The sequence below is a fragment of the Artemia sp. Qi Xiang Cuo genome, chromosome 11 (assembly GCF_049724085.1).
Source record: "Artemia sp. Qi Xiang Cuo chromosome 11, ASM4972408v1, whole genome shotgun sequence".
Taxonomy (NCBI): Eukaryota; Metazoa; Arthropoda; class Branchiopoda; order Anostraca; family Artemiidae; genus Artemia; species Artemia sp. Qi Xiang Cuo.
The window spans coordinates 46,263,470-46,290,512 of record NC_142804.1 but is presented as its reverse complement, the minus strand read 5'-3'; the positions used below and the strand labels follow the sequence as shown (position 1 = coordinate 46,290,512).

At 34.7% G+C, this 27,043-nt stretch overlaps 1 protein-coding gene across 1 annotated transcript; it reads left to right on the top strand.

Moving 5' to 3' along the window:
* The first annotated feature begins 348 nt into the window (after positions 1-348).
* On the top strand, positions 349-25,379 carry LOC148947039 (phospholipid-transporting ATPase ABCA3-like). The gene is given in 7 exon segments (XM_089096498.1): positions 349-460; positions 13,523-13,619; positions 20,726-21,573; positions 21,958-22,301; positions 22,348-23,034; positions 23,036-23,189; positions 24,235-25,379. Coding segments are annotated over 7 exon segments (3,387 nt in total).
* Positions 25,380-27,043: the final 1,664 nt, after the last annotated feature.

The window sequence follows — 27,043 nt, the reverse complement described above, 5'->3', positions numbered from 1 at the left end:
CTTAGATTAAACACTTTATTCAAACTCTAACTGAAAATTTATAATTATTATACTAAAAGGATGTAGCTTGAACTGTGATCAATTAGTTGTCATTTAAGACGGCTAGAACTAATGCCTACTTACACGGGAATGGTTGGACATTTGTCTGGGAGGGGCTAAAACCTTGTGTTTTAGGTAGAGGCGTTAGTTTTTCACCTGTTTTTCCCAAATTCTCCAAAAATTAATAAGAGTTTGGAGAATTATGCAGCCAATATGCAATTTCTTTATGGACCCAAGTTTCAAGTCCGAGGTCTAGGGTCACACTGATTCTAGGGACACAGCCAAGTTCTAGGATCACACTGGCTATGCATGACGGAAGACGAAGAAATAAAAGAGCAAAGAACAGCGAATAAGAAATACGAGACAAACCAGGCATTCCAGCAAGTATCTCCGTCAAACCGTCTTCAGTGCTCAAAGAAAGGTAAAATAAAGTCCCACTTGAAAAAAACTAATTAAAAATGAATCACCTTACAAGATAAAAACAAGGAGAAATCTCATGTTTTTATGTTTTGAAATTCAGTCACCTCCTTGCTTTTGTTGGTGGCTCATTTTTTCATTTTTTTTTCAGTCGCCTCCTTTCTTTTGTTTAACAAGGTGGATTCTTTTTTCATTTTTTTTCAGTCACCTCATTGCTTTTGTTTAACAAGGCGGCTTCTTTTTTCATTTTTTTTCAGTCACCTCCTTGCTTTTGTTTAACAAGGTGGCTCCTTTTTTCATTTTTTTTTTCAGTCACTTCCTCGCTTTTATTTAACAAGGTGGCTTCTTTTTTAATTTTTTTTTCAGTCACCTCCTTGCTTTTTTTTAACATGGTGGCTCATTTTTTAATTTTTTTTAACTAAACTCATTTCTTTTTTTTAACAATGTGGGTTATTTTTTAATTTTTTTTTTCAGTAACCTAATTGCTTTTTTTTAACAAGGTGGCTTCTTTTTTAATTTTTTTTTTCAGTCACTTACTTGCTTTTGTTTAAGAAGGTGGCTACTTTTTTCATTTTTTTTTTCGTCACCTCCTTTCTTTTGTTTAGCAAGGTGGCTACTTTTTTAAATTTTTTATATTATTTTTATTTCTTGATTACCTTCATAGTTTTTTTTTATTTGTATGCTCACTGAATATGTATCATTCACTGGCATAAACTTATCTTCATTAGTGTTTTGCCCTTTTGTTTCTTCGTTTTCCCTTCAGACTAACGATCACTTTAACATTTAGTATTATAAATCCCTTTAAGATACAAAATACTTCATAAACGCGTATGCGTATATACACATACACAGTTCTACAATACAAACATCAGTATTTATACAACGTATAAATTAGCATATGTAAATACAATAGAGTATACACCACAGTTTATAATCCGGAATAAAGTGTATGGTACACGATGTTTTCTATAAAATATTGGATAAAATATAATTTAATAGCATAAGAGGAGTAGCAAACTTGGAATTTCTATTATTGCTTTTGCCAAAACGCAATAAGGACTAATAGAATTAGCAAAATACCAAGTCTTGCATTGTAAAACAGCTCCAGGGAGCATTAATCCTCTGGAGGGGGCGAGAGGGGCTTCAAATTCCTCCTCTCCTGGTTGTACAACTGTTTAAGGAATTATTTATCCTTTTCTGAATATGATCATCTTTTTCCTTTTTTCCTTTTTGAACTTAGTCATTATTTACCTTTATTGCACTTTTATAGTACCTTTATGGTACGAAATGGCTTATTTTTTAGTTATTTTATTCCTCAAACACACTTGACATTTAACATTTTGCTCATTTCTTTAATTAGTGTTACATATGCGTAATTTTGAATCTCTGGGATAAATCCGATTTATTTTCGTTTTAGTAATTAAAAAACTTTCAACAAAATTAGTCTTTCCAAGATAAGTTAAGAACTCCGTTAAACCAAAAATGAGAAAAAATAGAATCAAATAATCTACCACGCGTAAAACTACCACAAATCAGCATCGACAGATAAATGAAACCCAAAACGAACAGAAATTACAATAAATAACCGAGTCAAGCTCAAAATGAGCGGTAATTAACATGAGTAGACCTTAAAACCCCTATGTTGTCCCTAGGCCAAAGCATAAGTTGCACAATACTGAAAAAAATACAAATGAAAGTGCATTGTCAGTTTAAAATACATATACTAATATTTGTTTCTTAAAATGTTAGTAGTATTTATTTACAGGCTGCGAAAGCGGGGGTTTGGGGGGCGGCAGCCCCAACTGTGCCTCCTAATCCCTGTACGTTTTAAGGTTCGACCTTGTAACTCAGCCTCTTTAACTCTTTAGAAAACGTAGTTTTTTTCAAATAATTTTACTATCTATGCAGTGATTTATGACTGCTTAGATTTAGGTTAGACATTTAATATAATGCGTTCTGGGTGGCCTCCTTCCCAAACTTCTCTGTTGTAGTTTCCATAATTTTGTTACTAAAGTCTTGTATTTTCACCATGTTTTGGTATATTTCTTTATGATTAACCTAACTTCACTTCTCGGGTGGGGTAGGGATAATACGTAAGTACCGGCTAATGTTTTTGACATTATGGAGATAATCACTGGAATAAGCTAACTTTGATATTTAAACAAAAGCTAGTTGCTTGATACCGGATTTGAAACAAGCTGAAACTGGTTATTAGTTATGTTTCAATGTGAGTAAGCCTTTATGTACCAGGGTGGTAAAACATTGACTTCTTTTTAGTCATATCTTTATGTTAATAACAAATAGTCGTTGTCTCGTTTATAGACAAAAAAGGATGTTGCGAATTATCAGGATCTTTCAACGTGTATATAATAGAACATTTGACGGGAGAGCTTTTCAAAATGACAAGAAAAAAAGAAGCAAATTTAAGAGAGAGAGAGAGAGAGAGAGAGATAGAGAGAGAGAGAGAGAGAGAGATAGAGATAGAGAGAGAGAGAGAGAGATAGAGAGAGAAAGAGGGAGAGATAGAGAGAGATAGAGAGAGAGAGAGGAGAGAGAGACTTTGTCAGGTTAGAGAGAGAGAGAGGTAAATAAATAAATTCCGTCTTACTCTGGCCTTTTCCTCTTCTGTGAGTCGGCGTTTTTAATATTCTGGTATTTTTGCTTCAACACCTATGATATTCAAGAAAATTTGACTTTTTTTTTTTGCTTTAGTAAAAAATTATATAAATTTTACAAGCAACAAGCAAATAAGCGGAGTCTTATAATCTTGTCTGGCAATACATAACCTTCAGGCTAACTAATGTCATAGAATATTTCTGAGTTTCTCAAATTCACAGTAAAGTTGAGTTATGTTATTCAAATTATTTCTTTATATTTAATGCTTGTGCTACATCCTGACTCCACCTTCAATTGAAAGCTTTTATGAAAGTTAGTTTGATTCAGGTGTTTGATTCGTAAAATCGAATGGGTTCCACATGCAAGATGTAGGACTGTGTTTTAATATGTTTTCCTCCACAATACTGCTTTTAGAGCCAAAAATTGTGATTATTTCCGCTTTTCTTTGGTTTGGTGAGTTCGATTGTGATTGTGCCAACAATCTTATTTTTTTTTTTTTTTACTATTTCTCCAGAGCATTTGAACATAATTGTTTCGACCAAAACACGATTTACACTTTACTGAAAATAAAATATATTTAAATGTTTACTCTTTATTAACTTTAATGAATCAAAAATTATTGAGAATTTAAGGAATAAATATCAGCAAATGCAAACTTAACTGACGATCGACGTTCTTTTTTTCTTTTTTGTGCCAATTTCTTTTTTGTGAATACTAAACTGGAGAGATTAAAATTTGAAAATATAAAAGATGGATGGACTAACTTTAGGAAAATAATATGTGAATTTGCTGATTGTCTATCAGGATAAAAAGTTAAAAATGTAGCTAATGATATCAGTTAAAAGACTTTATGTTCGATTAAATAAAAAAAAGTTTTTTTTTAACTAAAAGTAAGGAGCGACATTAAATCTTGAAACGAACAGAAACTATCCTGTGTATGAAAGGGGCTGCCCCCTCCTCAACGCCTCGCTCTCTACACTAAATTTTTTAATTGTTTAAAAAAAATAAAATTGTGAGAAAGACTCAAACTTAGTGTAAAGAGCGAGGCGTTGTGGAGGGAGCATCCCCTTTCATATTTGGAATAACTTCTGTTCGTTTAAGTTTTAATGTTGCTCCTTACTTTCAGTTAAAAAACTTTTTTTATTTAATTTCTGAACGTTTTTAAACTAATGCAGGTTTTGGTTTTGGATCTCCGTACATGAATAATTAGAACGAAACTTGCATATTAGTTTTACTTCTTTTTTTTAACTAAATGACTTTCTCGAAAGTTGTTTAATTTTATTTACGAACGTTTCTATTTGTATTAAATATACGTAACTTGCGAATTAACTTACGTAACGAGCTTCTATATTCCTATATTTTTATTACTTATTTCCTTTTTGCATGCAATGCAGTATGCTTTGCTTTCATCCAATAACACTGCCTGTAATTTGACATTGAACTCCACCGCCTCTCTCTAAAGCAGTTCAGTTCCTTCCCTTGGTGTTATGGCTGGAATCAAGTTGTTTTCCATATATGGACTCCCTTCTGTATGTAATATCCTTCCACTACTCTAATTCCAGAAATTTAAACTACGTTGAACAAAATGGCTATCTCAAAATTTTGACTGGATGTGTTTGGGGAAATGATGGGCGTGAGAGGGGGGTTAGTTGCCTTTCAATGACTTTTGACTATTAAAAAGAGAACTATTCCTTTCATTTTCCAGTCGAATGAGTCCTTTTTGAAGTTTCTACGACAGCACTTTCTACAAAAACCTTATATGCCCTGAGGGCATAAATTATTACCCTTAACCTGAGCATTCTGTGGGGTTTTTCACCCTAAAAGATATAGTATCGAGAACTTTGAACTATGTTTATAAAAATGGATACCTCAAATTTTGATTGAATGTGTTTGAGAAAATGGTGGGCGTGAGAGGTAGGATAGTTGCCCTTTAATCGCTTTCGACTATTAAAAACGGCACTAACCTTTTCAATTTCCGATTGACTGAGCCCTTTTTGAAGCTTTAACGACAAAGATTTCTATAAAACATTATATGCCCCCAAGGCATAACTTATTACTTTAGCCCTGAGGGCTTGGAGGGGGTTCTCATCCTCAAAGACCTAATTTTCAGAATTTTCAACTACGTTCAACAAAATAGCTGCCTACAAATTTTCATTGCATGTGTGTGGAGAAATGATGAGCGTGAGAGGGGAGCTATTTGCCCTCAAATCACTTTCAACTACCATCACTTTCTTACCCGGAGGACTCTGAGGGGGTTATCATCCTCAAAGATCTAATTTCTAGAACTTTCAACTACATTGAACAAAATAGCTATCTAAAAAATATGATTGGATGTGCTTAGGGAAATGGTAGGCGTCGAACAGATGTTAGTTGCCTTCTAATCACTTTAGACTATTTAAAATGGCACAAAACCTTTCAATTTGCAATCGAATTAGACCTTTTCGAAGTTTCGAAGACAACTACTTCGATAGAAAGTGTAATGGTCTAAAAAAAACAAATAAATAATACATTCGCCACAGCCCTGACGGCTGTGTGGGAGGAGGGGGGGGGGTTGTCATCTTCAAATACCAAATGTAAATAACTTTAAATTACGTTAAACAAAATGACTTGGACCAAAAGGGCGTTAGCTCTACTATTAAAAATGTCACTAGCCCTTTCAATTTCCAATCAAATAAGCCCTTTTTGAATTTTCTACGACAGCCCTTTCTATAAAAACCTTATATTCCAATAGGCCATAACTGACAATCCTTACCCTGAGGGCAGTGGGGGGAAGGGAGTTGTCATACTCAAAAACCTAATTTCCAGAACTTGCAACTACGTTCAATAAAATGGCTATCGCAAAATTTTTATTGTATGTGTTTGGGGAAATCGAGGGCGTGAGAGGGGGGTTAGTTGCCCTCCAATAACTTTCAACTATAAGGAAGGTCATTAGCCATTTCAGTTTCCACTCGAATAAGTCCTTTTTAACGTTTCTACGACAATGCTTTCTATAAAAACCTTATATTTCCCCAGGACATAACTTTAAACCCTTGCCTTGAGGGTTGAGGGGGGACTGTCATCCTCAAAGACCTAATTTCCAAAACTTTAAACTACATTGAGAAAAATCGCCATCTCAAACTTTGATTGGATGTGTTTGTGGAAATGGAGGGCGTTAGAGGGGTTCGTTCCGCTCGAACCACTTTCGACTATTAAAAAGACAACTAGCTCTTTGAATTTCCAATCGAATGAGCCCTTTTTGAAGTTTCTATGACCACTCCTTCGATACGGAGTGCCCTGGACTAAATAAATAAATAATACATTTTACGGCACTCCTGAGGGTCGCGGGGGGTTTTTCATCCTCAATGACCTAATTGCGAGAACCTTCAACTACGTTGAACAAAATGGCTTGAACACAAAGGGCACTAGTTCTACTACTAAAAAGGGCACTAGCCTTTTGAATTTCCAATCGAATGAACCCTTTTTGATTTTTCTACGACAAACATTTGTATAAAAACCTTGTACACCCCCGGGCATAAACTACAACCCTTACCCTGAGGGCTGTGGGGGCTTGTCACCCTCAAACACCTAATTTCCTGAACTTTCAACTACGTTTAAAAAAATAGCTATCTCAAAATTTGAATTGGATCTTGTTGGGGAATTTGGGATGAGAGAGGGGACTAGTTACAAATCAATTACTTTCGACTATTAAAAAGGGTACTAGCCCTTTTAATTTCTAGTTGAATGAGCTCTTTTTGAAGTTTATACGACAATGCTTTTTATAAAAACCTTTAACGCCTCCAGGGCATAACCTACAAGCCTTACCCTGATGGGTGTGTGGGGTTTGTCATCCTCAAAGACATAATTTCCAGAATTTTCAACTACTGAAAACAAAATAGCCCTTTTCAATTTCCAAACAAATGAGATCTTTTTGAAGTTTCTTAGACAACGCTTTCTATAACAAACCTTATATGCCCCAGGGCATAACTTACAGCCCTTACCCAGAGGGCTGTGGGGGCTTGTCATCGTCAAAGACCTAATTTCTAGAAATTTTAACTGCTTTGAACAAAATTTATATCAAAAAATTTTAATTGCTTGTCTTTGGGGAAATGGTGGACGTGAGAGGGGGCTAGTTGCCCTCCAATCGTTTTTGACTATTCAAAATGGCCAATCACTTTAGACTATTAAAAAGGGCACAAGCCTTTTCAATTTTAAATTGAATGAACCCTTTTCGAAGTTTCTATGACAACTCCTTCGTTACGGAGTACCCTGGTCTAAAGGAACACATAAATAAATAAATAATACATTTTGTAACACCCCTGAGGGATGTGGGAGGTTGTCATCCTCGAAGACCCAATTTCCAGAATCTTCAACTACATTGAACAAAATGACTAGAACAAAATGAGCACTAGCTCTACTATTAAGAAGGGCAATAGCCCTTTGCATTTCCAATCGAGTGAACCCTTTTTGAACTTTCTACGACAACCCTTTCTATAAAACCTTATATACCCCCAGCGCATAACCTACAACCTTTACCTTGAGGGTTGTGGGAGTTTATCATCCCCAAAGACCTAATTTCCAGAACTTTCAACTACGCTGAACAAAATGGATATCTCAAAATTTTGATTGGGTGTGGTTTGGAAAATTGTGGGCGTGAGAGGGGGTTAGTTACTCACCAATCACTTTTGACTATTAAAAACGGCACAAGCCCTTTCAATTCCCAATTGAATGAGCCTTTTTTGAAGTTTCTACGACAATGCAATCTATAAGACCCTTATACCCCTCCGGGGCATAACTTACAACCCTTACCCTGAGGAGTGTGTGGGATTTGTCATCCTCAAAGACATACTTTCCAGAATTTTCAACTACTTTGAACAAAATAGTCCTTTTCAATTTCGAATCAAGTGAGCCCCTTTTAAGTTTCTAAGACAAAACTTTCTATGAAAGCTTTATATGTCCCAAGAGCATATCTTACAACCCTTACTCTGAGGGTAGCGGGAGGGTTGTCATCCTCAGAGGTCTAATTTCTAGAACTTTCAACTACGTCGAAAAAATTGCTATCTCAAAATTTTGATTGGATGTGTTTGGGAAAATGCTGGGCGTGAGAGGAGGGTTAGTTGCCTTCCAGTCACTTTCGAATATGAAAAAGGGCATTAGTCCATTCAATTTTGAATCATATGAACCCTCTTTGAAGTTTCTACGACAATGCTCTCTATAAGAAAAACCTTATGTTCCCCAGGGCAGAACTTATAACCCTTACCCGGAGGGCTCTGAGGGGGGTTATCAGCTCATAAGACCTAATTTCCAGAAATTTCCACTACGTTGAAAAAAATGGCTTTCTCAAAATTCTAATTGCATGCGTTTGGGGAAATAGTGGGCGTGAGAGAGGGATTAGCTACGCTCCAGTCACTTTCAACTATAAAAAGGGCACTAGCCATTTTTAATTTCCAATCGGATGAGCCTTTTTTGAAGTTTTTACGATAACCCTTACTATAAGAACTTTGTACGCCCCCTGGGCATAAATTACAACCCTTGACCTGAGGTCTGTGGGGAGATTGTCATCTTCAATTCCCGATTCCTAAAACTTTCAACTACGTTGAACAAAATAGATACCTTAGAATTTTTACTGGATATGTTTGGGGATATGGTGTGCGTGAGAGGGGGTTTGTTGCCCTCCAATCACTTCCGACTATTAAAAGGGCACCAGCCCTTTCAATTTCCAATCATATGAACCTTTTTTGAAGTTATTACGTCAACGCTATCTATACAAACGTTATATACCCCCAAGGCATAACTTACAACGCTTGCCCTGAGGGTTCTGGAGGGTTGTCATCCTTCAATATTAAATTTCCAGAACTTTTAAGCACGTTGAATAAAACAGCTAACTTAAAGTTTTGATTGGATGTGTTAGGGGAAATGGTTAGCTTGAGAGGGCGGTGTTGCCCTCCAATCACTTTTGACAATTTAAAAGGCTACTATCCCTTTGAATTTTCAATTGAATTAGCCCTTTTTGAAGTTTGTACGACACCGCTTTCAATAAAAACCTTATATGCCCCGAGGGAATAACCTACAACCCTTGCCCTGATGGCTTTGGGGGGAGTGTCCTACTCAAAGACATAAGTTCCAGATATTTCAACTACGTTGAACAAAATTGCAATCTCAAAATTTTGACTTGATGTGTTCGGGGAAATGGTGGGCGTGGAAGGCCTTTTAGTTGCCTTCCAATCACTTTCAGCTATTAAAAAGGGTATAAGCCTTTCAATTTTTAATCGACTGAGCCCTTTTCAAAGTTTTTACGACAACTCCTTCGATACGAAGTGCCCTGGTCTAAAGAAACAAATAAATAAGTGGATAATACATTGTACCAACATGGTTCTTTACTTAGGCAGTGCTATTGCGCTGGCTTTGACAACTAAGTGGATAAGGCATTTTCTGCAAATCGTTGGTTCTGCGGCTGTATTCCTGGCTGTTGCGAGGGTAAAATAAGTAATAATATTTTAATTATAAAACAGTAAATTTAGAAAGTAATGTAATAATGAATTATATAAATAATTTTGCTTATAAATATATTTCTTAATCTATAAACACTTCCCAATTTCCATCATCCTAACACCCATCAAAAGCGGAGGAAGATTTGCTAGATGTTTTCCAGAGAAATTGCTTAAGGATTGTTCTGGGTACCCGGCTGACTGACCGTATTTCAAACAATAGGCTATACGAAAAATGTGGTTCAATGCCGCTTTCTAGGTCTATTAAATAAAAAAAAACAAGTTTTTAAACTGAAAGTAAGGAGCGACATTAAAACTTAAAACGAACAGAAATTATTCTGTATATGAAAGGGACTGTCCCCTCCTCAACGCCTCGCTCTTTACGCTAAAGTTTTTTATTGTTTTAAAAAATAAAGTTGTGAGAAAGAGTCAAACTTTAGCGTAAAGAGCGAGGCATTGAGGAGGGGACAGTCTCTTCCATATACAGAATAATTGATGTTCGTTTTAAGGTTTAATGTCTCTCCTTACTTTCAGTTTAAAAAACTTGTTTTTTTTATTTAATTTTTGAACTTTTTTGAAAAAATTAAGGTTTTGATCTTGTCTCACCGTGAATTAATAATTAAAACAAAATTTTAATATTAATGTAATTTTATTTGGTTAAATTGCTTTCTCGAAACTTGTTTAATTATATTTACGAACGTTTTTATTAGTAATAAATACACGTAACATACGAATTAACTTACGTAACGAACTTCTATATTCATATATTTTTAATTTGTTTATTAGGGGGTTCGCCCCCTAGTCAATACCTTGCTCTTTAAGCTAAAGTTCAAATTTTGTTCTAATTCTTTAAAAATTACCGCTTAATCACACTGGCCGTTAATTAGAATAAATAGCTCTTATTAAAGTACTAAAAAATCTTTGTATTAAAGAGCGAGGTATTGACTAGGGGGTGAACCCAATCATATATGTAATATTTTCTGTTCGTTTGAAGTTTCGATGTTGCTGCTATTGCAGTTGAAATACTTGTTTTTTTATATTAAATTCCTGATCTTTTTTTAAATAATGCTGGGAAGTCCGGCGTCCCCTTCATAGCCATGTCCCTTCCCCCATGAAAACTTCCTTCATGGAAAGATCCTCCCACATAACCCCCGACCCACCCACCCCCACTACCAGGAAAAATCTCCCCTGAAAACGTCTGTATACTTCCAAATAACCAATACTATATGTTAACATTGGGTAAAGTTCATAACTTTCAGCTCTCCCCCCGGGAATTTCGGGGGATTAAGTCATCCTAAAAGACATACTTATTATATTTTCGAACATGCTGAACAAAATGGCTATCTCAAAATTTTGATCAGGTGACTTTGGGAAAAAAATGAGCGTGGGAGGGGGCCTAGTTGCCCTCCATTTTTTTTGGTCACTTAAAAAGGGCACTAGAACTTTTAATTTCCATTCCAATGAGCCCTCCCACGATATTCTAGGACCACTGGGTCGATACGATCACCCCTGGGGAAAAAAAAAAAAAAAAAAAAAAAAAAAAAAAAAAACACGCACCCGTGATCTTTCTTCTGGCAAAAAATTCAAAATTCCACATTTTTGCAGATAGAAGCTTGAAACCTCTACAGTAGGGTTCTCTGATACGCTGAATATGATGGTGAGATTTTCATTAAGGTTCTATATCTTTTAGGGGATGTTTCCGCCTTTTTTCAAAAATTAGGCAAATTTTCTCAAGCACATAACTTTTGATGAGTAGACTTAAACTTGATGAAACTTATATATTTGAAATAAGCATTAAAATCTGATTCTTTTGGTGTATCTATTTGTATCAAAATACCGTTTTCTAGAGTTTCGGTTACCATTGAGCCGGGTCGCTCCTTACTTACAGTTCGTTACCACGAACTGTTTGATAATGAAAGAAAGGTTGAAGTGGCTAGGGCATGTTTTGTGGATGAAGGATGACAGATTGCCAAAGATTGTTCTTTTCCTCCAACCATCTACGGCTAAACGAAAAGCAGGTCGTCCCCGTCTGGGGTGGGAGGACGTCATAAAGAAAGATTTAAAGGAAATGGGAACTTCGTGGGCGGGTGTAAAAAGGGAGGCTTTGAATACATTGGGGTGGAGGAGGAACGTGCGTAGCTGTGTTTGCCTCAGGCGGCTTGGTACCGCGATGATTTGTTAGTAGTAGTAGTAGTAACACCCATTGCCATTCCAACAAAATCTTTGTTCCCCCTAACCCAGGCAATGATTCTTGAAAGTCTTAATTTCATCCGAAAAAAAAAAAATTAACTATTTTTTTGGACCCTATATTTGAAAGTCTTAAAAAAATATCCTCCCTATATTGGAAGTTAAAAAAAAAAATAGATTTGTGGCAGGTCCAGTATCAGGGAATCATTTATTTTCAAATTTTTCGTTTATTGGAATTCCCATGGCACAAGGACCAAAGTTTTAAGCAGATGGAAAAAATTAGCCCTTCTTGTTATTTTTGAAGGTGCAATGCTCCGAAACTAATTTTTTTCTTTAATTAAGGTTTCCTTGGCCCATAGACTAACTCTTTTAGACTAAGTTTCCAGCATGTCAGAAGGGAAAAGTCCCTCAAACCAACTTTCTTTTAATTCTACCTAGGCTAAATTCAACTACTGTTAAACTCCACCCATTTTAACTCAACCCCCGTTTACCCTAACCCCCGTATAACTCAATTCTCATTTAACTAAAGCCCATTTTCCATTCGACCCCTGTTTAACCCAGCTGTCATTCAACTCAGCCCTATTCAATCTAACTTAACTTATTGCAGGGATTGAATTTAGTTGGGGTTCAGCTGAATGAGGCTTGAGTTACATGAGGGCAGAGTTAGACAGAGTTGAGTTTCGGTGGGGTTTGGTTCAACGAGATTTGAAGTACACGGGGGATGAGTTGAAGGAGGGTTGAGTTGCATTGACGTTGAGTTAGACGAGAGTTGCGTTGAAGGGGGGTTAAGTTGCGTGGGGTTGCAGCATATGGGGTTGAGTTGAAAGGGGTTGATTTTAATTGTATTTGATTTAAACGATGGCTTAATTGAAAGAGGTTAAGTTGAATGGGGGCTGAATTGAAAGAGGGATGAGTTAAATGGGTTGAGTTAAACGGTGGTCAAGTAAAATGGAAACCACTACATTCCACAATGAGCCAAAATTATCCGAATTTTCCTAGAAGTATTTGAGGGCTTTGGCTCTTCTCAATTTGAAAATAGACACCTAAGGCATACAAATTGTCAGAAATTGCCAATGGAACCTATATAGATTAACCAATATAACCTATTTAATCAAATTTAAACTGCCAATATAAAATTGCCAGTGTTCGTTAGGCAACAATCTGACTTGGGAAGTGTCGACTTAGCTATTCAAGGAAGGGGACAACCGGAGCAGATGCTCTGGGCCCAGTATCTCTTTTGGCGTAATGACAGGGGGTTTGCCAACTTTGATTGGAATTTTTGCTTTGATTCGGCTTTTTTGCTTATATTTGAGCCGGGACGGGGGTGCTGTATATTTTCCTCCAGGCATCACCAACCCTAGGAATGGCTCTGAGTGTCAGTTACTTTTTGAGTCATAAGCACTTGCATGAAATACCCCATACCTAATCATGGTTGCAGCGGCAGCTGTAACCTAGTAAAGAGCGAACCACAGCCCATAGTAATCAAAAATTGAAAAACATGTTTTCAAAAAAAAATGTCTAGTGAGAAAAAAAATGTCATTTGACACTGAATTAGGAATTGTAACTATTTTTTCGGTTAATCTTAGAAGATAAAGTTTATTGGGGAAAGAAATTTATGGTGATTTTCAAAAAGAGCCTGAAACCCCTTGAAAATGGTGTCAAATCGAAATAAAAAGTGCACCATTGGAATTAGCATGATCGAAGACCTTTTGAAGGACAATTACAGTCCCCCACCCTGAACACCAAGGAAAATGACTTTTTTGCATGGGTAGCACTGATCTGTCTCCCTTTTTTTCCAGGGCTAGCAGTTAACCAGAACATCAAAGGAGAGATGCTTAATGGCTCATTAGAAAGCTGTTTCTCGCATCTACGTGCTTCTTATAAATACCACTATCTGTAAGTGCCATATAGCGCAAAAATGGCACATTTGTGCCATTTCTCAAGGGGTTGGGCTAGCGGACTACAAAAATATCGTATCCACCTGAAACTGCCAAATAGCACTATAAATGGCACTATTGATGCCATGTGTTAAGTGGAAGTGGGCTGCCACAACTTCTTAGAGAGATGTTTAATGGTTGATTTGAAAGCTATTGCTCATATCTACGTGATTTTAATCAGTTTTGCCATCTGTAAGTGCCAAATAGCAAAAAAAATTACACCTTCTGTGCTACTTCTTAAGCTGAAATTTTCGAAGCATAAAACGGTACCATTGTAATAATTATGGTCCAAAACTCTTAATTGGAGATTTACAAGGGACCCTCAGCGTACACTCCCCCTCTCAGCCCCCTTAGTAAGTCTCATTAGTCCGTCGGAAGAATTCACTATGAAATCTTTAAAATTTAAGAATAGTAACTATTATTTTGGTTCGTCTTAGAGGTAAAAGTTTATTGTGAAAAAAAAGTTATTGAGATTTCAAAAAAGAGCCTGAAAACCCCTTGAAAATGGTGTCAAATAGAAATAAAAAGTGCACCATTGGAATCAGCAGGGTCGAAAACCTTTTGTAGGATAATTACTGTCCCCCACCTTGAACACCAAGGAAAATAACTTTTTTGCATGGGTAGCACTGATCTGTTACCCTTGTCTCCAGGGCTAGTGGTTTACCAGAACATCATAGAGAGATGCTTAATGTCTCATCAGAAAGCTGTTTCTCACATCTACGTGCTTTCAAAGGCGCTATATTTGTATAAACACTAATCTGGAACATATCAGGAACTGTAGTGAATCACTATTTTGTGTTTTTTTTAATAGTTAGCTTGTTGTATCGTTTATTCAATAGAATCATGAATCTACGCGCTATATCGTGAAAAATCACTAGTTTTAGAACGAAAATCACTAGCTAGAAAAAAATCACTTAGCAACATAAAAAATTACTAGAAATAGTGATAAATCACTGGGGGTGGCAAGCCTGCCTCTCCTGCCAAACTCCCTTCATTAGAATATTAGGGATTTCTTATTATATCCAATGTTTTGAATGATATTGTGTTTGAAATTTTATATCTTCAGAGAGAAGGGGCAATTTTTTATGGCATCATTGACTGCCTTAGTAAATATGATCAAATATTTTTAAAAAGAACAAGCTATCAATATAAATATTTTCCATTCACAACCTGAGGAAAATAATAACAGACTTACCATTTTTTGTTGAAAATCAGTCGTTGAATCCAATGAATTCATTTTTTCTTTGATTTATGTACATAGTGAATATGAGCCAGTTCAAAATATGAATGATGAATTGTTGAAAATTCGGTGTTCTTATATGGCATAAGAAATATTCTATTATAGGGAGTATTTTCGGTTCTAATTGCTAAACATCTAAATGTGATCTACTTTCTCCATATTCTCTAGGGAGTGTTTTCTGCTATTTATCTATTATTTCGGCGAACAGTGGAAATATACTATTCTTTGATTTAAGGTTGAAATGCAAATTTTTGATAAGCTGAGTAGGGAAAGAAAATGTAAAAACTATTTATATAAAAAAAAAACAATAAAAAAGGTAGGATGGTACATGGGATGCAAGTGGTTACAGCTTCTCTTCATAAGGGTTTAAAATTGAATTTGCGCCAAAAATAGTTATTATATGCGGAAGAAACCTAAAAAATAGGTATCGAGTGGTATGTTCACTTGAATCATAGGTCATATTTGTGAATATTTTCAACTGAAACTAAGAAGTGACATTAAAACATAAAACGAGTGTACATTATTCCGTATAAATAAAAAAAATCATGGCAGCGTTGTTTCTGCATTAAATTTTATTCAAAAACGAACGAAGATTAATTTAAAAAAAAACAAAGTTTTTCCGACAGAAGTAAAGAGCGAAGTTGAAACTTAAAACGGACAAAAATTATGACTTAACAGCCTATTTAATATATATTTATATAACTTGTGTAAATAAACCAACTAGCTATGTTTCCCTATGCTTTTAGGATTATACAAAACTAACGCTTTACTGAAAACAAAAAACTCAAGTATAAAAAACAGAATTATTGATTTAAGAGTAAAAAAATTAGTGTGTATCCTGACAACACTAAATGAATCTATAAAGCTTTTTATAGTCTTACACCAGTTTTGACATTAGTAACTTTCAGTATACAATTAAAATTATCTTAAAAACATAAGCGTAAAATTAAATATTTTTTTAATCACCGCGAAGTAATTGAACACCATACAGAAATATTGGATTGATTTATCAAGCTGCATTTTGTTCTCACCAGCTATAATGCCAATAGTGGGTAATATATAGTCTTAAATTGTAAGAAATATGCTTTGATATCACTTGAAATGAAGATCAAATAAGACATAATATGAACTGTAGAAATCCGATTATTTCTCTATACAAGAGTGGATTTCAAGCTATGATGCAAATTCTAAAGCTAATCTATAGTTCTAATACTATGAATATGGCCTTACTTCAAACTTGTCTACAAAATAATCATGACATGTCCTTTTAAGAACCAAAACGAGAGCCAGTCATTGGACTGAGCCATTGTGCAGAAGTGACACCAAGTTAAACGTAAAATAATAAAGAAAATCCTAAAATGGATTGTTCCTTTATCTTAAAAGGGATTGATCCTAAAAGGGATTGTAATATTTTGATTCTTTAAAAATTGTTATTAATTGGTTTGCTTTTACTGTACCATAGTCCTATATTATTTAGTGTTTTCTGTAAAGCGCTAGTTTTTATAATCTTATAAGCATAGGGAAACATAAATAGTTGGTTTATTTATGCTAGTTATATTAATATATATTAAATAGACTGTGAAGTAACAATTTTTGTCTGTTTTAAGTTTCAACTTCGCTCTTTACTTCCCTCGGATTAACTTTGTTTTTTTTTTAATTAATATTCTTTATATATGTTTCTCTGACACTCAATCCTAATGGAACATACCGAACTAAGAATGAAATATAATAGTTTAGAAACAAATTTGGGTTATAAATTTGCACATTACGGGGACAGGGGTAAAGTATAGCAGGTCTGTTTCTCTAACGCACAATCCTAATGAAATATAAAAACTATGATGAAATTATAATACTTTATTAACCAAATTATGGAAACTACAGAGGTACTTTACCCCTCCCCCGTATTTTGCAAATATATAGCTCAAATTTGTTTGTAAGAAAAAATACATTGACAAAAAAAACGGTTATACTTAGGTTCTACTTAGATGAAGAATATTAGGTAAGGGGTATCTCATACAAGTGCCAAGTCATGAACCCTCTTAGTATTTTATTACTTGAGGAACACAGGAAATAATATTCATTAGATGTGCTCATAAATAGCAAGATGATATGGCAAGATAATAGCAAGATAATGTTCACGTCTGTTCGAATTGTACAGAATGCAAATGACTGGCAAGCACATCCCAATGCAGAACTGAGGAAACTTTAACTCGCAACAGTCTGTAAAAATCATTTTGTGAAAACCAGTCTTCTCCCCCAAGTTTGTGGAACAAGCCACAGGAAAAGTTGAAATTTATTTTATGTTCCCTCAAGGTGTAGCTAGGGTTTTCAGTGCCCAAGGAAAATGTCGGTTTTAGCGTCACCTCTATCACTAACGCAATATAACTAAAAAATTACAAGAAATAAAACTTTCAGTTCTGATTCAGTCTCTAACCTGTTAAGACCTTTTTGTTCTTCAAAAGGATAAAATCCCAGTTTTGAACAAGTTTTAAAAAAGGATTATATTCGGAATCATTTAGTCCGTAGCTAATTCTGTGACTGTTATTTCGTAACGCTGTGGGTTAAACTGACCTAGATTCAGGATATATATTTAGATTTTTCGATAATTTTTACATTGAACACCCAATTTTGAATGGGGGGTGGTATTTAACCCCCCCCCCCCCACTTCCATCTCCGTGAAAAATACTCCCGAGGCAAGACCTATTTTCATTTCACCCGTGTTGTGACGTAATAATCGAGTGATTACCTGTTTTGGTTTATACATTAGCTGACTGGCGCTGGACTTCTTGAATATTTATTTGGAATATTTTGTTTGGCCTCACGTAAAGATAAGTCTTTTGCTTTTTTTTATCTTGCTACTGATAAGATAATCATGGCTTTTAAACAGTTTGATCTCGCTGTTTAAACCACGGCCAGTATTTCATTTTCATTCACTCTCTTGGCATGGTTAAATGGCAAAAAATTTAAAATGGGCGAAAATACAAGTCAATTATTAAAAGCAGCAAGAAAAAGCAGGTTAGGTTAGAAAAAGCAGCAAGGGATACTAAAAGAGCATATCCATAATTGAAAGCATCCCTGGACATAGTATTCAGCAGCTCCAATAAACTACAGACCTTTCACAATTTTGGTAAAGATAAAATTAGTCCCATGCTTGGGAGTTTTGTTTAGAGGATCCCATGTTTTTGCGGTTGCTTCTATATTCATGGAAATTACATACAATTGGAAGAGATGTTGTTGGATCTGCAGTCAACAAAGCATGAAGCGGCACGAAAGGCCCAAGAATTATGATTCTGCCTAAGTAAAACACATGAATAACCCACATTATTTCATTTTATTTAAAAAACTTCTATCGTTGCCTTTGTTAAAAATCTATTGCAAATTTTCAGAGAGGCAGTCGAAATTAAGAAATATATACACCAAATTTTGCCCTTAATAAAGATACCGGAGAAACTTGTTTTAGCTATATTTATAATGAACTTATTAAACAAATTTTTCACTTTTAGCTCATAATATTTCATAACCAAATAAAATCTCAGAGGATACCAGACCTGGTAAGCAATTCGCTTTTAAAAGGCATTAAACGAACTGAACTCAGATTTAGTTTGTGGTATTGCCATTCAATATTGAATTTTTTCCAGCTTCCCTTCCATCATTAAATGGAAAGGTTTTCCATGTAAATTTTTCTTTTAGTTTTTTTTTACAGTCATTAATACAAAAAAAGAGTTGCCCTTTCACTGTTGCATGAAAAGTGTCGATTTCCATTTTAGTGGTTGTTTTTTTAAATCCACTACACTCTTTTTAATATAGAAAAAGAGTTGCCCTTTCACTGTTGCTTGAAAAAGATCTATTTTCACTTTAGTGGTTGTTTTTAAGGTTTGTCCTTATTTATTCTAGTTGTAGTTTTTTATGTTCTTTTATTATTTTTGTATCTTTGCAGTGAAGATGGCTGCGTTGAGGTCTTGGCTGAAACATTTGCATCGTATTTTTACTTTTCTCTGGTTGAAAATATCCTGGTTGGTGAGTATGAAACTGAATCAACTGACTTCATTTTTTCAAAATCCTGGTGGGGCAAAATTGGAGCCAATTTATCCAAATCAAGTGAAAGTGGCAGCGAAAAATGAGCCATATCATGAAGGTAAAGATTTACTAAAGAAAATTGACCCATTTCTGTAGATGGTGAAAAACCTAACTAATTTCGAAATTTTCAGGTATTTTTCTGGTTTAAGTTAAAAATTAAAATTATTGCTCAGACATTATAAGTATTTTTGCAGTTTGTAGTTAAATAAAATTATTTCATTCAAAACTTTCAGGATTAATTCTAGTTTCAGTTAACAAATAATTTTTTTGTTAAAACCCCCCAAAAATTACTTCATTTTACATAATAATGGACCATTATGTAACCATTGAACAACTCTCTTTGATAATCCAGTGCCAAGCTATTTGTGGATGGAAGATAACGTTTAGGAAAAAATTCTTAGCTGCCACTTTTCTTGATTTTCAAGCCAACATATTTCCCTTGTTGTTCAAGCTAAGGGACAGAACGTTTCCTGTGCAGGGATTTCGGACAACGCTGTTCTAACGGTGTACTTTTTATTCTGATCTGACTGTTTTTAAGATTTATGGGCTTTTATATTTCTTAAAATTCTATGTGATTACATCTTACTAGGTTGCTAGCAACCGCTGCAACCTGGATTAAGCTGAAACTTTCAGCACGTTTTGAATAGAATGTTCAAGAAACGAAAGGTGCTATGCGCATACTGCTGCTAATGTTGCTACAACTATTGCTACTGTGCAATCTATGGGTATTAATGTGAAGTTTTTAAGGAATTAAAAATAAAACTAATTTTAAAATCTTGAGGTATTTTTCTAGTTGGAATTAAAAAATTCAAATTATTGCTCAGATACCTTGATGGTTTTGGCAGTTTACATATTAACTTCAGCGAAACTGAAATGAGAATAAAAATAGAAATTCTTGCCGCAAGATAAACGTATATAAATATTGCATTCACTTATTATGTGATATATAGTTATACGAGAAAAATCAATCACTTTGTATCTTTTCAACATATTGTAAACGGTAACCTTTTTAATGTTATTATAATAACTTTATACTCGTTCTCTATTATAACTATCTCGGCCACCATGATACCGATGAAACTTATATGATCCCCAGTAACAATGTACTAGATCGAGCTTTTATGTAATTATTTATTTTAGTATTATAGCTACTATGAGCTAGAGCTGGTCCCTTATTATCAGCGAAGGAAAAACCACACTAATTAAAAAAAAATTCCGGAGTTTTTATGTTTTGAATTGAAAAATTAAAATTATTCTCAGACATCATGAATATTTTTTTAGTTTGCAGTTAAATAAAATCATTTTATTTAAAACTTTCCGGATTTATTTTAGTTTCATTTAACAAATAACTTTTTGTTAAAACCCCCCACAAATTACTGCAATGTAGATAATAAATGATGATTATATAAAAAAAGTATGCATTGACAAACATAATTTATGGTGAACTATATCGGTCCTTTCATAACGCTATTACAAAAGGAAAGTATTTAAGCCATGAAAAAAATTGAAATTCTTTTTCAAGTTCAGAATCGCTGAAGTTATATCTGAGCAGTAGTTTTAATTTTTTAATTCAAGCTAGCAAAATACCTGAAAATTTTGAAATTCAGTTTTTTTTTTTGCAAGGAAAAAGCAGCTTGTTACGTGAAAAACTCTCAGCCTACAGGCTAATGAAAATGTCAGTCATTCGCCAAAATAATCAATACTCAAGTGGCTGGAAAAAGTTCCGATTGCTTTTATGGAATAATTAGAATACAAATAAGACACCCGGTTCAGACAGTCTTTGAGCTTCTAATACCTTTGGTGTTCTTTCTCATTTTAGTTGTCATGAGACTTGTATATGAGGTTACTCCTTATCAAGCGACCACTTGGGAGCCCTTCATGATTGATGAACTGCCGATCAATAAGACCATGAATAGATTTTATTATTCACCGAATAATGCCGCAGTGACAAAGGCAATGAAAACTGTGGCAGAAAGATTAAATCTACAGAAAAATCAAGTATTTGGATTCGCTGATGACGATCGGATGGTTGCACATATTTTAGAAAACAACAATAAAAATCCTAATCTATCAACTGATTTTCTTGGTGGAGTGAGTTTTACCAACAATTTTCCGGATCCAGATAAATTCCCAGAAGAAATACGCATGAAGCTCCGTCTCCCTGGACATTTTCCACTACAAAGTAATTTTGATGACGAACAAATATTAAGACCCAATATTAGCAAATATTACGCAACTCCACCAGGGGAAGAAGCAAGATACGGGACATATCCTGATTATTACCGAAGGGGATTTCTTACTTTACAACATGTTGTATCATCTTCCATTATGAAACAAATTTCAGGTGCTAACATGTCATCAGTGGATCTACAAATGCAGCGATTTCCCCACCCAAGTTACGATATAGACGCTTTTGCAACAGTATTAAAAACATTTTTAGATTTATTTATATTGCTGACTTTTATCTATCCTGTCTTGAACACCACTAAAAATATTGTCATTGAAAAGGAAGCTGGATTGAAGGAGTCAACCAAAGTTATGGGTCTTCCTAATTGGTTGCATTGGACCGCATGGTTTACAAAGTCCTTTATGTTCTTTTAATTATAATAATTCTCCTAAAAATAATGCAAAAAGTACCATAAAAGGCGAAAGATCCTTGCCCAATCATCTTGGTAAATTCATTTTCATTGATTCCTGCCTGGTTTTTATTCAGTGTCTGTTCTGTCTTTGTAGGGTAAACTTCGAAAGGTTAGATTTTCGTTTTTTTATTGTTTTTTTTCTTTTTTGTTTAGCACTGAGGACGACTTGGTGGAGGTCCTTGTTGAAATATTTGCTTAAATTTTGTCATTTTCATGATTCGCCACTGGCTGACAAAATACTCGTTTTTTCACCCTTTTTGATTTTATTTTTCATTTTGTTACTTTCTCTCCTCTCTGAGTTTCATTTGAAAAAGTACCATGGTATGGAAATGGTCTTTCAGTGGTAAATAAGACATATGGAACAGTACTTTTCTTCTTCTATGTGGTGTACGCTTGGAGTATGATATGTCTTTGCTTCTTGCTTAGCACATTTTTCAAATCAGGATCAAATGCATCGCTTATAATGGCATTCTTATGGCTTTTGATGTATTTTCCTGTATGGCAAATGAAACGTGAATTAATGATACTGACCCGAAGAAGTAAATTTGGTTTATCCATTATACTCAACATAGCTATGGGGCTTGCTATGAATATTCTTTCAAAGTTTGAAGAAACTGGGCCTGGATTACAATGGTCGACGTTTTTTACTCCTGTTTCAGCTGATGACAATTTTTCTTTTGGAGATGCAACGATCATGATTGCAGTGGACGGTTTTTTTTATCTTATCCTAGCTCTCTATGTTGATCTCGTGTTGCCTGGTGAATTTGGTATTAACCAAGGTATATAAGCACAATAAGGTGGTTGTGAATAATTTGAATCTAAGACTATTCGAGGGTCATATTACAGTTTTAGCTGGGCACAATGGAGCAGGCAAAACCACAACTATGTCTATGCTTACTGGACTTATTTCGCCAAGTTCCGGGACCGTTAACGTTAATGGATTTGACATTTGCACGGATATTGAAAATGTGCGAGGAAGTCTTGGAGTATGTCTTCAACATAATGTCCTTTTCGAGAGTTTGACTGTCGAAGAACATATTAAGTTTTTTTGCGAGCTAAAAGAACTTGACAATAAGCTTGTTTCAAATGAGATTCAAAAAATTCTCCAAATGCTTAAGCTTGAAAGCAAACGCTCTGTATTGGCAAAACAGCTATCTGGAGGAATGAAAAGAAAACTTTCAGTCGGAATAGCTCTCTGTGCTGGCTCAAAGGTCATCATATTTGATGAGCCAACCTCTGGTATGGATCCTTCGTCTAGAAGAGCTATCTGGAATCTTCTTCAGAACGAGAAGAAAAATCGCACGATACTTTTAACAACACATTTCATGGACGAGGCCGATTTCTTAGGAGACAGAATAGCAATAATGGCATCCGGAAAAATACAATGCATTGGTTCCTCTTTGTTTTTAAAAAAAAGTTTATGGGAACGGTTACAATTTAAAAATTGTAAAGGCCATGGATTGTAAAGTAGATGAAACAACAGATTGCTCACAGAATTTGTGCCAAATGTTTGTCTACACCAAAATATTGGTGCAGAATTGTCGTGTATCTTGCCAACAGAACATTCAGCCATGTTTGAAAGAATGTTTATGGAGCTTGATAGGAAAAAGCATGAGCTAAGGATACTAACTTATGGTGTCTCCGCATCTTCTATGCAGGAAGTTTTTTTTAAGACGTTGCAACAATGTAAAGAAACTGTAGATTATGAAAAATACAGTGTCAGAAGTAGAGGACCTCTTCTGGGTCCTTATACTGCCCAAAATAAAGGATTCGATCTGTTCATACAACAATTTTGGGCAATGCTTGTGAAAAAATCATATACCCTAAGAAACTGGCCTCTTATTCTACCTCAGTTGATGATACCGTTGTCTTTCAGTCTATTAATTTGTAAATTTAGTAAATTTTATAATAGCCTGGAACTGCTTGACCAACTTAAGCTCCAAAGATCACTTTCGAAGAATATGTCACTTGACGACTATCAATGGACGACTACTGTCTTAACGTCATTACCAGATTCAGTCGCGTCTGATCTGGAGCAAATTAATTCAAACCTTGACTTGTTTACTCGTAATAATAACCTTATAAACGGCTATTCCAGAGCAGTGGCTATTCCAGAGCAGTGGATTATCGTTTGGGGTTGTTTAGCCTTGGGTATTGCTTTTTAGCCAGCAGCTATAATATATTTCTAGTCAAAGAGCGGAATTGTAATTCAAAAAATTTGCAATTTGTATCTGGTGTTAGTTTTTTAGCATATTGGAGTGGAAACTTTATCTGGGACTTTCTGTCATTCTGTGTTCCATTTTTGGCTACATTAATTGTTTTCTTATCATATGGAATAGATGGTTCAACTAGTGTAGAACAGCAGGGCTGGATGTTTAGTCTTTTCTTGGGATTTGGATGGGCAGTATTGCCACTAGTATATCTTTTATCTTATATCTTCAGAAATCCCCCAAGCGCTGTGGCCAAAGTTCTTGTGCTTTTTATCTTAACGAACCTTCTAGCCATAACTTTCTTATTATTCCAATCATGGCCAGATAGTGTGAAGTATCTCCAGAAAAGTGCTTTTGAGATACTCGAGTGGATTTTATTGTTACCACCTGTTAATACTTTTTTTATAGGTCTCTACCACTTATTGGTTTCTACGTTTGTTGATTATAGAATGGGAAAATTTTTTGCTATTTTTGGATTAGAAGGTTTAATATCCCACGTTTTAATTATGACTATTGAGTCAAAGATAATTAATAAATTATCCTGTGAAAAGAAGAAAATTGAATTTGACATCGAAAGTGCTGAGACTCAAAACGAGGATGTAGTCAAAGAAAAAATATATATCACAGACAAATCCAAAAGTGTGGCAAAATTAAACGAAGTAAACTCAGTGATAGCTAGAGAGCTGACAAAAATATATCCTGGTAGATTTTTGGCTGTCAATAACCTCAGCTTTGGTATCCGACGGGGAGAATGTTTTGGTATTGTTGGAACCAACGGTGCTGGAAAAACATCCACTCTTAAAATTCTTACTGGAGACGAAGAGGCAACAAGTGGTGATGTTTTTCTAGAAAATGTTTGCGTTCGTTCTTCTGTGAAACATATCAAGTGACGAATAGGATATTGACCTCAATTTGACGCTCATAATGAAGAAATGACGGGACGAGAAACATTAAGGATGTTTTCCGGAATTAGAGGGATGCAGGAGTCTCATATGGATGGAATAATTGAGGACCTGAGTAAAAGACTTCTCATTGATGAGCATATTGACAAAAAGATTAAAGAAATGAGTGGAGGAAATCGAAGAAAACTAAGTGTAGCTGTTGCCTTGGTAAGTGACCCCCAAATTATTATTTTGGACGAGCCAACTACAGGTTTGGATCCTGTTGCAAAACGTCACTTGTGGAATATTTTGACTGGGCTGATAAAAAGTGGAAAATCAATAGTACTTACTTCGCATTGCATGGAAGAATGCGAGGCACTTTGCACAAGAATAGCCATTATGGTAAATGGGACGTTCCGATGTCTCGGATCTATACAGCATTTGAAGTCTCGGTTTGGCAAAGGTTATACTTTCATAGCAAGAACACGAGTTGGTTTAGATTTAGAGAAAAATTCTAAGAAATTAAATGACTTTATTGAACAGCAATTCCCAGGTAGTATTATAAAAGACTCACATCAGAATTTTGTTGAATATAACATACCAATAATAAAAGGCGGGGATGGCCTTATGTGTTTGGTATTATCGAAAGAGCAAAAGACTACTTGCTTATAGATAGATGATTTCTCAATTAGTCAAACTACCTTAGAAAAGATCTTTCTTCAGTTTGCAAGATCTCAGAAAATAGGGGAGTAAAGTTTCAAATCGATTTTGACGTTTAATAAACAAATCAATTTTTGTTATGTCCATAGTTAAATACCCCCGAATAAAAGATCTTCATATAGGAAAAATTGTTTCGGGATGATTTGGCGTAGGAACCAGTTAAGTAAATACCAACGCTTTGTTTTCCATGCTGTTTAATTAGTTGCATTTGCTGTCTTTTTAGTATTTAGATGCAGCTGTTGTCTTAATTTTATGCAGCTTATGGTTTAGTTGTCTCAAAGCTAATGGATTCGTTTTACTTGAAACTGTCAGCTTAATTGTCTTCAGTTGTTGGCTAAGTTTTAAATTCAACTATTAGATTACTTGTCTTAAGCTGTTGGCTTAGTTTTAGATGCAACTATTGTCTTAGTTGTTGTCTCCAGTCTCCAGCCAATGGTTTAGTTGTACCCGCAGCTAATGACCTAGTTTCACTTGCAACTGTTGGCTCGATTGTCTTCGGCTTTGAGTTTGGCCATAAATGTAGGTAATGGTTTAGACCTACTTGCAAACTGGTTTGACGTTTAATTGAATGAAAAATTTTATTTAAGCGACGACTTACTGAAGCGTCAGTATTTTGAAACAACGTTATTTTGAAGTGATTGTTTATTGAAGCGACGACTTTTTGAAGCAACAGTTTATTGAAGCGACGATATATTACAGTGACGGCTTATTAAAATATCAATCTATTAAAAGGACAATTTATGGAAAAGACAATTTATTGAAGCGAAGAAATTGAAGTGACAATATATTGAAGCGACAGTTTATTGAAGCGATGATTTATTGAAGCCGCGGTTTATTGAAACGATAATTTATTTAACCGACCGCTTATGGAAGTGACGAAATATTTAGGCAAGGTTTTTTGGCTTCTTTTAGTTTTATAATTTCACTTTGATTGCTGAATAACCATGAACTGTCTAGAGTTGTAAACTAATAAGATGTTAATAAAAAAAAAAAATCATTTTCGATTTGGAAATTTGCTTATTAGAATTGTTTAATAACTAATGGAGAAACTGTCAAGTGAACTAGCTTCCTGGATGATTTATTTGCTCGAGTTTATGCTTTACGCACTACATCATGAGAAATCACTAGATTTAGCATAAATCCCTGGTTTTAAGATTAAAATCACTATCCAAGGAAAAATCACTACAAAATATAAAAGATCTCTTGAAATAGTGTTAAAACCACTAGGGATGGCAAACTAGAATAAAATCAATTTTTCACTAAAAATTGCTGTTTTAATACGCGATGATGGTACACATGACAATAAAAACTAGGTGAGATTAACTTTAACAACTTTTACAAAAATATTGACTAGAGACTAGATATAAAAAAGACAATTTTAAAACAGTATAACTTGCTCAAGTTTATAAATTAATTTTATATCGCTACTTCCTAGTGACTCAAACTAGATCTTCCACCCCTTGGAGAAAGTTATTTAGCCACTGTGGTGTTTGTAAGATAATAGAATGGTATTTGTAGGTTTTATGATATTATGTATCTAGACATTATCCAAACAACATAATTTAAGGAGATGAGGTGTCCAGCATTTTTAAAAGACGTATGTTTTTTTACTTTCT